At 48.2% G+C, this 15,612-nt stretch overlaps 1 protein-coding gene across 2 annotated transcripts in view; it reads right to left on the reverse strand.

Annotated features, from left to right (window-relative positions):
• LOC121556394 overlaps positions 1-9,850 on the reverse strand; it is a 70,306-nt gene extending 60,456 nt beyond the window's left edge. The window contains exons 1-5 of one of the 2 annotated variants that reach the window (XM_045216305.1): positions 9,782-9,850; positions 8,670-8,731; positions 8,043-8,191; positions 7,687-7,815; positions 7,421-7,532 (exon numbers count right to left, since the gene is read on the reverse strand). In XM_045216305.1, coding sequence (XP_045072240.1) covers positions 7,421-7,532; positions 7,687-7,815; positions 8,043-8,191; positions 8,670-8,718 — 439 coding nt within the window. In that variant the 5' untranslated portion in view covers positions 8,719-8,731; positions 9,782-9,850. Of the gene's footprint in view, positions 1-7,420; positions 7,533-7,686; positions 7,816-8,042; positions 8,192-8,669; positions 8,735-9,781 lie in introns of both variants that reach the window. The other variant, XM_045216307.1, reaches the window with a different exon arrangement.
• Between the last annotated feature and the right edge of the window lie 5,762 nt (positions 9,851-15,612).

Genomic DNA, 15,612 nt, shown 5'->3' on the forward strand with positions numbered 1-15,612 from the left:
GAAATGACCAGCTTCTCCACAATACAGGCAGACCCGAGCCTGAATACGACGTGCACGCTCCTCTGAGGACAACCGTGCACGACCCACCTCCATGGCTTCGGGTTCAGTGCTCCTCGTATCGACTCGGGAAGACACGGCTCTCTCCGTAGGGACAATGCAGGGAGGAGTTTGTTGATGACAGACAGGTTGCTTGGAACTAACACTCCTCTCCCGGCGGCGCTCCCGAATCCGATTATCCAACCTGATAGTGAGTGAAATAAGATTATCCAGCGTAGGCGATTCATCATATGACACCAATTCATCTTTTAAAGTCTCAGACAAAGCATTGATGAACACTCCTTGTAATGCCTCGTCATTCCAACCACTCACTGCTGCTAAAGTACGAAACTCCACTGCCATCTCCGCCACACTACGAGCCCCCTGCCGAAGAGAAAACAACCGTTTCGCAGCCTCCTTGCCTCGTACGGGGTGGTCAAAACCTTCCTCATCTCCGTGGTGAAGGCCACGTAAAGCGTTGCAAATGTCCGACTGACTCTCCCAGACCGCGGATCCCCAGGCACGAGCGGAACCGCTAGTAGAGTTGATAAGGTAGGCAATACGGGCTCTTTCTGAGGCGTAGGTGAGGGGCTGTTGTTCAAACACTAACGAGCATTGAGTCAAAAAATCGCCCCAGGTTCCCATGTTCCCGTCATAGCGCTCTGGAGCAGGAACAAAAGGCTCTCTGATCTGGGCTGAAGGGGTAGTAAGAGCAGACACTTGATTGGTGAGTAATTGAACCTGATTAAGCAGCACCTGACTGTCCTCAGCAATCGTCTTAAACAGGGTATCATGTTGGCCAAGTAGAATGCCCTGATTGGCTATGGCAGTCCAAATTTGAGTGCACTCTGGGGTGGTATCCGAGCTACTGTCTGCTGGGTTCATGTTGGTCAGATCATACTGTTATGATTTAACTGGATAGAACCCAAATGCAGACAAGTACACCAAGCCAGAGAAGTTTTAACAGGTTTATTATAATGTTCAATAGTCCAGGTTTCCAATAAATGGGGAAGAGCAAGTCCAGGTTACAGGGAGGGTACAGATCCAGGTCAGGGCAGGTGTGGTACCGTAATGTCCTAGTGTCCGTGGTGAGTCCAAAGGAGAGGCCCGATAGTGGAGAGCAGGATGGTGGTGGCAGGAGTGAAGCGGAGGCAGGAGTCAGGTTCCAAATATCTGTGGCACAGGAGAAAAAGTAAATAAACAGTCCAAAAAACACAAGAGCGAAAACAGACAGGTTGAGTCGGCAGCGAGACTAACATGGTTGTCTTGACTATGATCTGACGATGAGTGGAAAGTTTGACCGGGTCTTAAAGGCTGAGGTGATTATGGTGAATGAGCTGCAGCTGGAACCCTGACTCCCGCACACCAGACTTCACTCCTGCAATCAAGGACAGACAGAGGGGAGGGAGAGAGCAGAGAGAGAGCTACCTAGCAGCAGTAGGCCTAACACAATTAGAACATTTTAAACGTTATATGGCACTTACTTCAACAGTGGGAAGATAGCTACATTAAAGTAGTTGATGCAGTTACCAAAACAGCTGTATAGTTTGATTGGTAGAAGTTATTTCTGTGTCCTGATGTTAGGTTTGAATAGCAGAGAAGAGGACTAAAAAATATGCTCTACGTTTTTGCCGAAGCTGCTGGGGAAAGTGGTCAAAATAGCTGATAGGTAAGTCACATTGTTTACAGTGAATAGAACGTTGGAAGTCAGTTTTTAACATGGGAGATTTAAATAATAGCGTAGCGTTCTCAAGTGCCATTAATCATCAGACAGCTGTCATCTTTATGGCAGAGTGCTGTCACGGTTTCGGCCGAGGCTGCTCCTCCTCCTTGTTCGGGCAGGCTTCGGCGGTCGTCGTCCCCGGAGTACTAGCTGCCACCGTTCGATGTTTCATGTTTGTTTGGTTTTGTCTGTTTGTACACCTGTCCCTTGTTAGTGTTTGATTTTGTTTCCTATTTAGTTATCGTGTGTTGGGGCAGGTGTTATGTGTGATTGTTATGTCAGCTGTTACTGTTGATGGGTTTTCTCTCTCGTATTGTTTGTTGTCGAAAGTCCGCACTGCGTGCGCCTTTTCTTGTTTTTACGCACTGTTGTGTGTGTGCGTAATTTGTTCTTGCCTCCCGGTTGGGTTGGCTATTTCACCTGTTTGGAGTTCTATTTTGGATTACTAAAGTCTGTTGACGAACACCTTTGTTCCTGCGCTTGATTCCCTGCACCACATCCACACTCAGCGTTCTGACAGAATCACACATCAACCCATGGAATCAGCAGGAGCAACCGCGCCAACGGACATTATGGAGGACCGTCTTCGTGGGCAGGAGGACAGGATCAACCAGATCGGTCATGCCCTGGATCGGGTGATGAACACTCTCCACCGATGGGAAAGCAGCGGGGTACCCACGCCCCCACCTACCGGACCATCCCCATCGGTCAGTCCTCCTGTCCCCCTTCCGGAACCCAGCGGGATTCGGCTCTCGCTCCCGAGGGCGTACGACGGCTCCGCTGCCGGGTGTCAAGGGTTCCTGCTGCAAGTGGAGCTCTACCTCGCCACCGTACACCCGGCGCCCTCGGGACATGAGAGCGTCTCCGCCCTCATCTCCTGTCTCACCGGCAAGGCGTTGGGAATGGAGGAGAATAGACGCCGCTACTATTACCTATGCGGAGTTCTCCCGCCGCTTCCGTGCCGTTTTTGACCATCCACCAGAAGGGAAGGCGGCGGGGGAGCGTCTGTTCTACCTCCGACAGGGGATGAGGAGCGCACAGGATTTTGCTTTGGAGTTCCGGACTCTAGCGGCAGATGCAGGGTGGAATGAGCGGGCCCTCACAGACCACTTCCGCTGCAGCCTCCGGGAGGACGTCCAGAGAGTTGGCGTGCAGGGATACCACGTTGTCGTTTGACCAACTGGTCGACATGGCCATTCGGCTGGACACCCTGCTCGCCACCCGTGGACGTCCCGGGTGGGGGTTGCCCATTCCACCTTCCGGCACCTCCGAGCCGAGCCCTATGGAGCTCGGAGGTGCTGGCGCTAGAGAACGGAGGAGTAGGAACCCGAGGGGGGCCGTTCCCTGCACCAACTGTGGCCGCGGAGGGCACACCGCGGCTAGGTGTTGGGGAAGGTCCCCCGGTGGAGGTGAAGGCAGGCCACGCATTGGGGAGTCCTCCCAGGTGAGTAGGCGCCCTACTTACCCAGAGCTTTCTGTCGTTCACATAACCTTGCCTGTTTGTTTTCCACAGGTTGCACCTCGTTCCCAACATAAGGCGCTCGTAGATTCAGGCGCAGCTGGGAATTTTGTAGATCGCCAGTTCTGTGTAGAGTTAGGGATTCCTCTCCTTCCCGTTGATCAGCCTTTCCCTGTACATGCCCTAGATAGCCGTCCGTTAGGATCTGGGTTGATTAGGGAGGTCACAGCGCCCCTTAAGATGGTGACGCAGGGGGGTCATGAGGAGACGATTCAGCTCTATCTGATTGACTCTCCTGCGTATCCGGTGGTGCTGGGGCTTCCCTGGTTGATTACCCATGACCCTACTATTTCGTGGCGAGAGAAAGCTCTTAAAGGGTGGTCTGCTCAGTGTGAGGGGCTGTGTCTGGGTGTTTCCATAGGGGCGACCTCGGTGGAAAGTCTGAATCTAATGCCAGCACTGCATATTCCCCCAGTATGAGGATTTGAAACTGGTGTTTAGTAAGACTAGGCGGCGCAGCTGCCGCCTCATAGACAGGGGGATTGTGCGATAGATCTCCAGTCAGGAGCAGCCCTCCCGCGGAGCCATGTGTATCCCTTGTCTCAAGAGGAGAGGAAGGCGATGGAAACTTACATCGCCGAGTCTCTGAGACAGGGATACATACGAGCCTCCACTTCACCCGCTTCCTCAAGCTTCTTTTTGTGAAGAAAAAGATGGAGGTTTGCGCCCGTGTAATGATTACCGCGGTCTCAATCAGATTACGGTGAAGTACAGTTATCCACTTCCTCTGATTGCGACTATGACGGAGTCATTACACGGTGCTCAGTTCTTCACAAAATTGGATCTCAGGAGCGCATATAACTTGGTGCGCATTAGAGAGGCGATGAATGGAAGACAGCATTTAGCACGACCTCCGGTCATTACGAGTATCTCGTCATGCCATATGGGTTAATGAATGCTCCCTCAGTCTTCCAATCCTTTGTAGATGAGATTTTCCGGGACATGCAGGGGCAGGGAGTAGTCGTGTACATAGACGATATTCTGGTGTACAGTTCTACCCGAGCTGAGCATGTAGCCCTGGTGCGCCGAGTGTTGAGGAGACTGTTGGAGCATGACCTATATGTCAAGGCAGAGAAATGTCTGTTCTTTCAGAAGTCGGTCTCCTTTTTGGGTTATCAGTTGTCTGCGTCAGGGGTGAAGATGGAGGTTGACCGGGTGTCAGCTGTGCGTAATTGGCAAACCCCAACCACTGTGAAAGAGGTGCAACAGTTCTTGGGTTTTGCGAATTATTACCGGAGGTTTATTCGGGGTTTTGGACAGGTGGCAGCTCCCATAACGTCTCTGTTGAAGGGGGGTCCGGTGTGCTTGCGGTGGTCTGCTGAGGCGGACAGGGCTTTTGGGAGACTGAAGGACCTGTTTACCTCGGCGCCGGTGTTGGCGCATCCGGATCCCGCTTTACCATTCCAGGTAGAGGTAGACGCGTCCGAGGCCTAAGCTCCGCCCCTGTGCCTTTTATTCTAAGAAGCTCAGTCCGGCGGAGCGGAATTATGACGTAGGGGACAGGGAGCTGTTAGCCGTGGTACAGGCCCTAAAGGTGTGGAGGCATTGGCTTGAGGGGGCTCAACACCCTTTCCTCATTTTGACGGACCACCGTAACCTGGAGTACATCCGGGCAGCTAGGAGACTGAATCCTCGCCAGGCCCGCTGGACTATGTTTCTAGCCCGGTTTGTGTTTAAAATCACTTACATCCCTGGGTCCCAGAACGGGAAGGCAGATGCCCTGTCTCGGCGGTATGACACGGAGGAGAGGTCCGTTGAGCCCACTCCCATACTACCAAAGTCTTGTCTGGTGGCACCGGTGGTATGGGAGGTCGATGCAGAGATCGAGCGGGCGTTACGCACCGACCCAAGTCCTCCACAGTGTCCAGTGGGTCGGACGTACGTTCTGCTCGAGGTACGCGATCGCCTCATTTATTGGGCTCATACGTCCCCCTCCTCTGGACATCCAGGTATCGGCCGGACAGTTCACTGCCTTAGCACTAAGTACTGGTGGCCAACGTTAGCCAGGGATGTGAGGGTTTATGTCTCCTCCTGTTCGGTGTGTGCACAGTGTAAGGCGCCCAGACATTTGCCCAGGGGTAAGCTACAACCCCTGCCCGTTCCACAACAACCCTGGTCCCACCTCTCGGTGGACTTTGTTACAGACCTTCCCCCCTCACAGGGGAATACTACCATCCTGGTCGTTGTGGATCGGTTCTCGAAGGCCTGTCGTCTCCTTCCCATGCCGGGTCTCCCTACTGCCCTACAGACCGCTGAGGCTCTGTTTACCCATGTCTTCCGGCATTACGGGGTACCCGAGGATATAGTGTCTGATCGAGGCCCCCAGTTCACCTCCAGAGTGTGGAGAGCCTTTATGGAACGGTTGGGGGTTTCGGTGAGCCTTACCTCGGGTTACCACCCGGAGAGTAATGGGCAGGTTGAACGTGTCAACCAGGATGTGGGTAGGTTTCTGAGGTCTTATTGCCAGGGCCGGCCGGAGGAGTGGGCGAGATACGTTCCGTGGGCCGAGATGGCGCAGAACTCTCTCCGCCACTCCTCCACCCAACTAACCCCTTTCCAGTGTGTGTTAGGGTACCAGCCGGTTCTGGCACCTTGGCACGAGAGCCAGATCGAGGCCCCTGCGGTGGATGAGTGGGTGCGGCGCTCGGAGGAGACATGGAACGCTGCCCACGTCCATCTGCAGCGGGCCATCCGTCGGCATAAGACGGCGCCGATCTCCACCGCAGTGAGGGGCCTGTATACGCACCTGGAGATCGAGTCTGGCTCTCGACCAGAAACCTGCCCCTCCGCCTGCCCTGCCGGAAGCTGGGTCGGCGGTTTGTGGGGCCATTCAAAGTCCTGAGGAGGTTGAACGAGGTGTGTTACAGGTTAGAACTGCCTATTGATTACAGGAATATTAACCCCTCGTTCCATGTGTCTCTCCTCAGGCCGGTGGTAGCTGGTCCACTCCAGGACTATGAGATAGAGGAGACTCCTCCGCCCCGTTGGACATCGAGGGGGCTCCGGCGTACACTGTGAGGTCCATCCTTGAATCGAGACGCCGGATGGGGGTCTCCAATATCTCGTGGAGTGGGAGGGTACGGCCCGGAGGAGCGGTGCTGGGTGCCGAGGAGGGACATATTAGACCTGTCCCTGCTGACCGAGTTCCATCGGGGTCACCCTACGCGCCCTGCTCCGCGTCGTCCTGGTCGTCCCCAAGGCCGGGATCGGCGCACGGCTGGAGCCGCGCGTCAAGGGGGGGGTACTGTCACGGTTTCGGCCGAGGCTGCTCCTCCTCCTTGTTCGGGCAGGCTTTGGCGGTCGTCGTCCCCGGAGTACTAGCTGCCACCGTTCGATGTTTCATGTTTGTTTGGTTTTGTCTGTTTGTACACCTGTCCCTTGTTAGTGTTTGATTTTGTTTCCTATTTAGTTATCGTGTGTTGGGTCAGGTGTTATGTGTGATTGTTATGTCAGCTGTTACTGTTGATGGGTTTTCTCTCTCGTATTGTTTGTTGTCGAAAGTCCGCACTGCGTGCGCCTTTTCTTGTTTTTACGCACTGTTGTGTGTGTGCGTAATTTGTTCTTGCCTCCCGGTTGGGTTGGCTATTTCACCTGTTTGGAGTTCTATTTTGGATTACTAAAGTCTGTTGACGAACACCTTTGTTCCTGCGCTTGATTCCCTGCACCACATCCACACTCAGCGTTCTGACAAGTGCCATCTAACGAGGTGCTGCACCTGTAACTTCCCACTATCAGACACCACAAACTTCTTGATCTCTTAGATCTGTTTAGCCTAGACAATGGGCCGAGACATACCTACCTCTCTCGTGTGCTTGCTTCTGACTTGGTAATGCTGCTAAACCAGATCTAAAAGAACATGAAAATAAAAAAGACATGAATGTATTTTACTGTTAATGTGGTCTCTGCAGAAACGTGGCCAGATACAAGACAGTATTAGCCCGCTACCTTGTCTCCATCGAACACACGTAGAACCTCAGCTCTCCACAGGACACGCCATTCCATCCCTGCCCAGCTGTTGCCAAGGCAACAACCAACAACACTTCAATTATTTCAATGTCCTCAGAGAGAGAGAGAGAGAGAGAGAGAGAGAGAGAGAGAGAGAGAGAGAGAGAGAGAGAGAGAGAGAGAGAGAGAGTGAGTACCTCCAGTGTGTAGCTCCATACAGTTCTCCCCCTGTCCAGAGTTACTGGGCTCATCCTCCTCCCAGTAAAAATGATCAACAGCTGAGCCGTCACTCCACAGCCACATCCCCTCCTAATCACAGGAAAACATTGATTGATTGATTGATTTATGGATTGAAACCACTTCTTTTTGTTTTTAAACCAAAAGTATGTTGAGATTTTACCTGTGTAACCTGTAGACATTACTAAACATGTGACTGACTGACTGACTGATTAACCCAGTGTACCTGAGCTGCGTCGTAGCCTCCCATCCAGACAGGCTGGTCTGTGTGTCTCCTGACCAGGTCCTGGACAAACACCTGTTGACCCGGGCTGTGAACCGACACTAGATTCCCTCCGTGCTGGGAGCAGTACGACTGGAGGGACAGTCAGAGAACACTGTGTTAGCCCGCTGAGCTAAAGCCCCGGCATTACCTCGGGGAGCTAAGATCAACGCAAGCTAGAAAATGACATTTCCTGAATTAAATGTGCGCCTGATTTTAGCGTCATTCTATTACCATGGAATTGCCCTAAATCAATGCCTAACCAACTCTACTACAAGTTGGCCTTTAGTTTCTCTGTCTCTCCCTATTACAAGTGTTACCTCTGCTGTGGACCAGGTGGCCCAGACGGGGTAGAAGGAGAAGCAGCGATGCCCATTCTGATGCCATCCGGCTGGGCATGGGGACTGGGGCTCCACCCCCACCACCTCCTGGTCTGTGGTGTTCACCACCCCCGAGGCAGCATCCACCCCTGGAACAACAACAACAACACACTTAGTTTAACCGGTACATTGGAAGCAATCAATGGAATAATCCCAAAAGTGCAAACTATGCTAGATCAAATAGCACCTCAAATATTCTATAGCATTTAGAATGGTGTTTTCCCAGATACAATGCTTTTTTACAGTAAACTAATGGACAACAGACTTTCAGCACGCTTACAGGGAAGGACATTCAACATGCACGGCACTTACGCAAATGACTGATGATTGGCTGAGAGAAATTGATGGTAAAAAGATTGTGGGGGCTGTTTTGTTAGACTTCAGTGCGGCGTTTGACATTATCAATCAAAGTCAGCTGCTGGGAAAACGTATGTGTTATGGCTTTACACCCCCTGCTATATTGTGGATAAAGAGTTACCTGTCTAACAGAACACAGAGGCTGTTATTTAATTAGTTTAACAGTTAAACTGTTCACACACACAGTTTGGTTTCAAGTTTCATATTGACCTTTTACGAGGTGCAGAGCCATCACTGCACAACAAAGCAGCAGAGACATCCTGCCAACCGATCTGCTGAGATAACCATGACATTACATATCATAACAACACAACTTCACCTTTAATAACTTTTAATAGTGTTAAAGGGAGACTGCGAGATTCTGGCATCCTTCTTCCCAGAGTCAGTTCAAATCAAATCAAATCAAATCAAATCAAATCAAATGTTATTTGCCACATGCGCCGAATTCAACAGGTGTAGACATTACAGTGAAATGCTTACTTACAAGCCCTTAACCTACAATGCATTTTTTAAATGTATATATTTTTTAAGTGTTAAGTAAAAAACGAAAGACGAGACGGAGATATCGTGGACGTAGGTCGGGGTGCCTTGTGAGGATCCGACTGCCTCTTCCATCATTCCTATTAGCCAATGTTCAATCATTTGAGAACAAATTGGACGACCTAAGATTACGGAACTCGTGGATACCATTTGTATGTCTCTGTGTGCAGTATGAAGGAAGGTAGTGGTTGTTTCACCAGCCAATGCTAACTAGCATTAGCGCAATGACTGGAAGGCTACAGGTACGTGACTTGACGTCGACAGGTACGGTCGCATTGCTAATGTACCTGTAGACTTCCAGTCATTGCGCTAGAATCTCACAGTATCCCTTTAACATAACTTAGTTTAAAATGACATCACATGACATGACATCACATGACATGACATAATGTAAGTTAAGTTAACAAAATATAAGATAACATGACATAACATAGCACAACTTTACTTTTAACTTACATAACTTAACATGACATAACATAGCATGTACTAAAGTGAAAACAGAGCAGTTACATCTGTAACGTAGTACATTACCTGTACGCTGATAAATCAGAGAATGTTGAGCGTACCTGAGATGGCTAGTAACACAGTGACAGTAATAGTAGTAGTAGTAGTAGTAGTAGTAGTAGTAGTAGTAGTAGTAGTAGTAGTAGTAGTAGTAGTAGTAGTAGCAGTGGCAGTAGTAGTAGTAGTAGTAGTAGTAGTAGTAGTAGTAGCAGTAGTAGTAGTAGTTGTAGTAGTAGTAGTAGTAGTAGTAGTTGCTCAGAGGATCTGCTCTTTTCTACCTGTTTCTGGCTTGGATTAGTCACTGTTGCGGAGGAGTGAGATGAGATGAAGTGAGGGCATTAGAAGAGATGAGGAAAGTATAAGGTACTGCAGAGCAGCGACCAGCCCATGTCATCCTCAGCCCCGCCCACTATCAGTAGACTAGAATCACATCAACAACCTGCTAGTTCTAACAACACATTTCCTGCTCAGACAGAAAGCATATAATGGAGACACAGAGCATACCCCTCGGGCACGCACTAACCTTAAAAAGTATAGTAAATGAACAAAGAAACTTGGTTGCATCCTAACTAATCATTATTTAGGATTAAAACAGGACTTCAGGCTCGACTTGAATGTTTAGAACCAGATGGAAAGCATTGAGAAATGATAATGGACCTATATATATGTATACATTAGAAATAACTGCCGTTTTTCTGGCCTGTGAATTGATTTTGAAAAACAAATCAGTCCAAAAACTGTCCCTCTGTTGAATTTCAAAATCCCTGTGTGGCCCTTGAGACAAAATTATGATTAAACCTACCCCTGATGTAAAGGGACAACAGGAGAGAGAGAGAGAGAGAGAGAGAGTGAAAGTGTATGAGAGAGAGAGAGAGAGACAGAGAGAGAGAGAGAGTGAAAGTGTATAGAGAGAGAGAGAGAGAGAGAGAGAGAGAGACAGAGAGAGAGAGAGAGAGTTACAACACTGTATATAGACATAATGACAATTTAAATGTCTTTATTCTTTTGAAACTTCTGAGTGTAATGTTTATTGTTAATATTTATTTCACTTTTGTTTACTATCTACTTCACTTGCTTTAGCAATGTTAACATACGTTTCCCATGCCAATAAAGCCCTTAAATTGAATTGAAATTGAATTGAGAGAGAGAGAGAGAGAGAGGGAGAGAGAGAGAAAGAGATACATTTTTTTGTCTTTCTTTAATGATACATCCTAATTTCATTTCATTAAAAAGCCCCTGTGCTGCATACTCACCTTGCCCTCTACCCCACGATACAAAACAACACCACATATCACAATAACTAAAACCTCACCACTTCTACAACTGTATATCCAACCTGTCTTCCCCAGCTGTACAGACGGAGGGAGAGAGAGTGTGAGTGTGTGTGTGAGTGTGAGTGTGAGAGAGAGAGAGAGAGAGAGAGAGAGAGAGAGAGAGAGAGAGAGAGAGAGAGAGAGAGAGAGAGAGAGAGAGAGAGAGAGAGAGAGAGAGAGAGAGGGATACATAATATGACATTTGAAATGTCTTTATTCTTTTGGAACTTCTGAGTGTAATGTTTACTGTTAATACTTATTGTTTATTTCACTTTTGTTTATTATCTACTTCACTTGCTTTGGCAATGTTAACACACGTTTCCCATGCCAATAAAGCCCTTAAATTGAGAGAGAGAGACACACAGACAGAGAGAGAGACAGAGATAGATACAGAGAGAGACAGATTTTCTTTGTGTCTCTCTCTCTCTTTGTGTTTTTTGGTATTCTTTCTTAAAACTGCATTGTTGGTTAAGGGCTTGTAAGTAAGCATTTCACTGTATGGTCTACACCGTTTTGGATAGATGACTCTTCATGTTGTTTTGGGGTTAGTGTGTTCCAATTTTCCCAGAAGTGGTCTCTCTCTCTCTCTCTCTCTCTCTCTCTCTCTCTCTCTCTCTCTCTCTCTCTCTCTCTCTCTCTCTCTCTCTCTCTCTCTCTCTCTCTCTCTCTCTCTCTCTCTCTCTCTCTCTCTCTCTCTCTCTCTCTCTCTCTCTCTCTCTCTCTCTCTCTCTCTCTCTCTCTCTCTCTCTCTCTCTCTCAAAATACAACACATCATTAGAATAGAATACATCACAACAGTATGCAGTTTCCAAGCCACAGGAGGAGATGGGGAAGATATATCATATGTATTCTGACATGTACTGACAGCATGGGTTAGGTTAGTTGCTATTAAAACCCTGATGCTCATGATATGATTTAGCCGTTGGTACTCCATAGGTGCTGGATGGATGTAAAGCTTACATCATATTTTATGCTGATTCTTCTGGGAAGCAAGGATCTTAATAAGCCACCTAATTTGAATCAGTTTAGTCAAATGTAGTGTCATTCATTCATGAATTCTCTCAAGAACGTCCCAAGTGTCCTCCTTTCACCGCTTCAGATCTGTTCTATTCTGCCAAACAACCCAAGCAGCTGATTCATGGGGAGGTGAGGAACATTCCGGAACATTCTGCATCCCAAACAGCACCCTATTCCCTATGGGTCCTGGTCAAAGATAGTACACTGCACTCTGTAGGGAATAGGGTGCCAAGATAGTACACTGCACTCTGTAGGGAATAGGGTCCCAAGATAGTACACTGCACTCTGTAGGGAATAGGGTGCCAAGATAGTACACTGCACTCTGTAGGGAATAGGGTCCCAAGATAGTACACTGCACTCTGTAGGGAATAGGGTGCCAAGATAGTACACTGCACTCTGTAGGGAATAGGGTGCCATTTGGAATGCAGGAAGAGTCCCCTGACCACCCACTCACTGCTTTTTCTCTCAAACAGCATTTTTACCAGCTAGGAGAGAGTGGCCGTGAGGAGCTGAGGCAGGTAGGGGAGAATTAATGCGGTCTGACTGCCATTATCGACGTTAATTTATATTTGCCGCCCTCTTGTGGTAGTCAGGGTGAATTTAAAGAATACAAATCAATTATAGCTCTTCATGATTTGGACAGTTCTAGTCTTATTGTCAACAAGTACAGAGGAAAAGACAGATGATAACTTTAAATGGTGGAGATATATCGTATAATATAAATCAAATGTAACTAAAATATCCTTCTTGAAGGAAGTGCATGATTATATTGGGAGTGGGAATACTGCACAATAACATGCTTCAGTGCCTTGCAAAAGTATTAATTCCCCTTGGAGTTTTTCCTATTTTGTTGCATTACAACCTGTCATTTAAATTGATTTTTATTTGCATTTCATGTAATGGACATACACAAAATAGTACAAATTGGTGAAGTGAAATGAAAAAAAGAACTTGTTGAAAAAAATTATAAAATATAAATCATGGAAAAGTGGTGCGTGCATATGTATTCAAACCCTTTGCTATGAAGGCCCTAAATAAGATCTGGTGCAACCAATTACCTTCAGAAGTCACATAATTAGTTAAATAAAGTCCATCTGTGTCACATGATCTCAGTATATATACACCTGTTCTGAAAGGCCCCAGAGTCTGCAACACCACTAAGCAAGGGGCACCACCAAGCAAGCGGCACCATGAAGACCAAGGGGCTCTCCAAACAGGTCAGGGACAAAGTTGTGGAGAAGTATAGATCAGGGTTGGGTTATAAAAAAATATCAGAAACTTTGAACATCCCACGGAGCACCATTAAATCCATTATTAAAAAATGAAAGAATATGGCACCACAACAAACCTGCCAAGAGAGGGCCGCCCATCTAAACTCACGGACCAGGCAAGGAGGGCATTAATCAGAGAGGCAACAAAGAGACCAAAGATAACCCTGAAGGAGCTGCAAAGCTCAACAGCGGAGATTGGAGTATCTGTCCATAGGACCACTTTAAGCCGTACACTCAACAGAGCTTGGCTTTACGGAAGAGTGAACAGAAAAAAGCCCTTGCTTAAAGAAAGAAATAAGCAAACACGTTTGATGTTCACCAAAAGGCATGTGGGAGACTCCCCAAACATATGGAAGAAGGTACTCTGGTCAGATGAGACTAAAATTGAGCTTTTTGGCCATCAAGGAAAACGATATGTCTGGTGCAAACCCAACACCTCTCATCACCCTGAGAACACCATCCCCACAGTGAAGCATGGTGGTGGCAGCATCATGCTGTGGGGATGTTTTTCATCGGCAGGGACTGGGAAACTGGTCAGAATTGAAGGAATGATGGATGGCGCTAAATACAGGGAAATTCTTGAGAGAAACCTGTTTCAGTCTTCCAGAGATTTGCGACTGGGACGGATGTTCACCTTCCAGCAGGACAATGATCCTAAGCATACTGCTAAAGCAACACTTGAGTGGTTTAAGGGGAAACATTTAAATGTCTTAGAATGGCCTAGTCAAAGGTCAGACCTCAATCCAATTGAGAATCTGTGGTATGACTTAAAGATTGCTGTACACCAGCGGAACCCAACCAACTTGAAGGAGCTGGAGCAGTTTTGCCTTGAAGAATGGGCAAAAATCCCAGTGGCTAGATGTGCCAAGCTTATAGAGACATACCCCAAGAGACTTGCAGCTGTAATTGCTGCAAAAGGTGGCTCTACAAAGTATTGACTTTGGGGGGTGAATAGTTATGCACGCTCAAGTTTTCTGTTTATTTGTCTTATTTCTTGTTTGTTTCACAATAAAACATATTTTGCATCTTCAAAGTGGTAGGCATGTTGTGTAAATCAAATGATACAAACCCCCCCCAAAAAATCTATTTTTAATTCCAGGTTGTAAGGCAACAAAATAGGAAAAATGCCAAGGGGTGTGAATACCTTCGCAAGCCACTGTATAGGTCAACCTCACTGACTGGGTCTACCATACAGGTGTCATCCCTGATTATTATAACAAAATGACTTATCATTAATGTGTATGTTTCCCATTATGACAACCTGAACCTCCTTGCCATCCAAGTGGGAGGATAAACCCACTACTACACCAAAGAGTGCGATGTAATTTCTAGGTGTTACACAGAATTTAGCTAGTTAAAATGAAGTGTATCTTAAGGGGTATTTACGTGTACTTTTATAGTACATTACCCATCCTGACAACCTGGCTGTAATTTAAGGCTTCCGGAAGCCTTACCAAATAATAAGCACTATTATTGTAGGGTCATTTGATTAACCCCCTAGAGTCAATTGAAGCACCGGTGCATCAATCTAAGTTACATAAAATTATTAACTGTCACGCCCTGGCTCTGGGGACGCTTGTATGTTGAGCAAGGGTATGAGTGTTCTTTGTTTATTCTAGTTCATGTATATCTATGTTGGCCAGAGTAGTTCTCAATCAGAGGCAACGAGTGTCAGCTGTTGCTGGTTGTCTCTGATTGGGAACCATATTTAGACAGGCTGTTTTCCCACTGTGTTTGTGGGATCTTGTTCCTGTGTAGGTTTGTGTTTTGCACCTTTGGACGTCACGTATCGATTTGTTGTTTTGTTCGTGTAATCATTTAATAAATAAATATGTTCACCTTCCACGCTGTGCCTTGGTCCTCTGTATCCGACGATCGTGACAGAAGATCCCACCAACACTGGACCAAGCAGCGTGTCCAGGAGCCAACGCCAGAGGTATCGCTAAAGGACATCAACCTCGACTGGGCCTGGCCCACGGGGAGGAGAGACCCCCAGAAATTTTTTAGGGGGGGGCTCACGCCGTGGACGACGGGGCAGCAGGAGGCCGCGATAGAGCGGTCCAGCGGGTTTGCAGAGGAGGCCGCCAGGTTAAGGGGGCCACTGGTCACAGAGGGGAGGGAAAGTGTAGAGGCACGGCGAGAGGTACTGGGGTGTGTTACCAGTCTGGTCCGGCCCGTTCCTGATCCCCGCGTAGGGCCAGTGGTGTGTGTCCCCAGTACGGTCCGGCCTGTTCCTGTTCCTCGCATCGAGCCTGTGGTGCGCGTTGTCAGCCCGGCCCGGCCTGTTCCTGCTCCACGCACAAAGCCTATGGTGCGCATCGTCAGCCCGGTTCGGCCCATTCCTGCTCCCCGCACCAAGCCAGTGGTGCGCGTCGTCAGCCCGGTTCGGCCCATTCCTGCTCCTCGCACCAAGGCAGTGGTGCACATTGTCAGCCCGGCCCGGCCCGTTCCTGCTCCCCGCACCAAGCCAGTGGTGCGCGTCGTCAGCCCGGTCCGGCCCGTTCCTGC

This window comes from Coregonus clupeaformis, unplaced genomic scaffold (assembly GCF_020615455.1).
Source record: "Coregonus clupeaformis isolate EN_2021a unplaced genomic scaffold, ASM2061545v1 scaf0672, whole genome shotgun sequence".
In the NCBI taxonomy this organism is placed as follows: domain Eukaryota; kingdom Metazoa; phylum Chordata; class Actinopteri; order Salmoniformes; family Salmonidae; genus Coregonus; species Coregonus clupeaformis.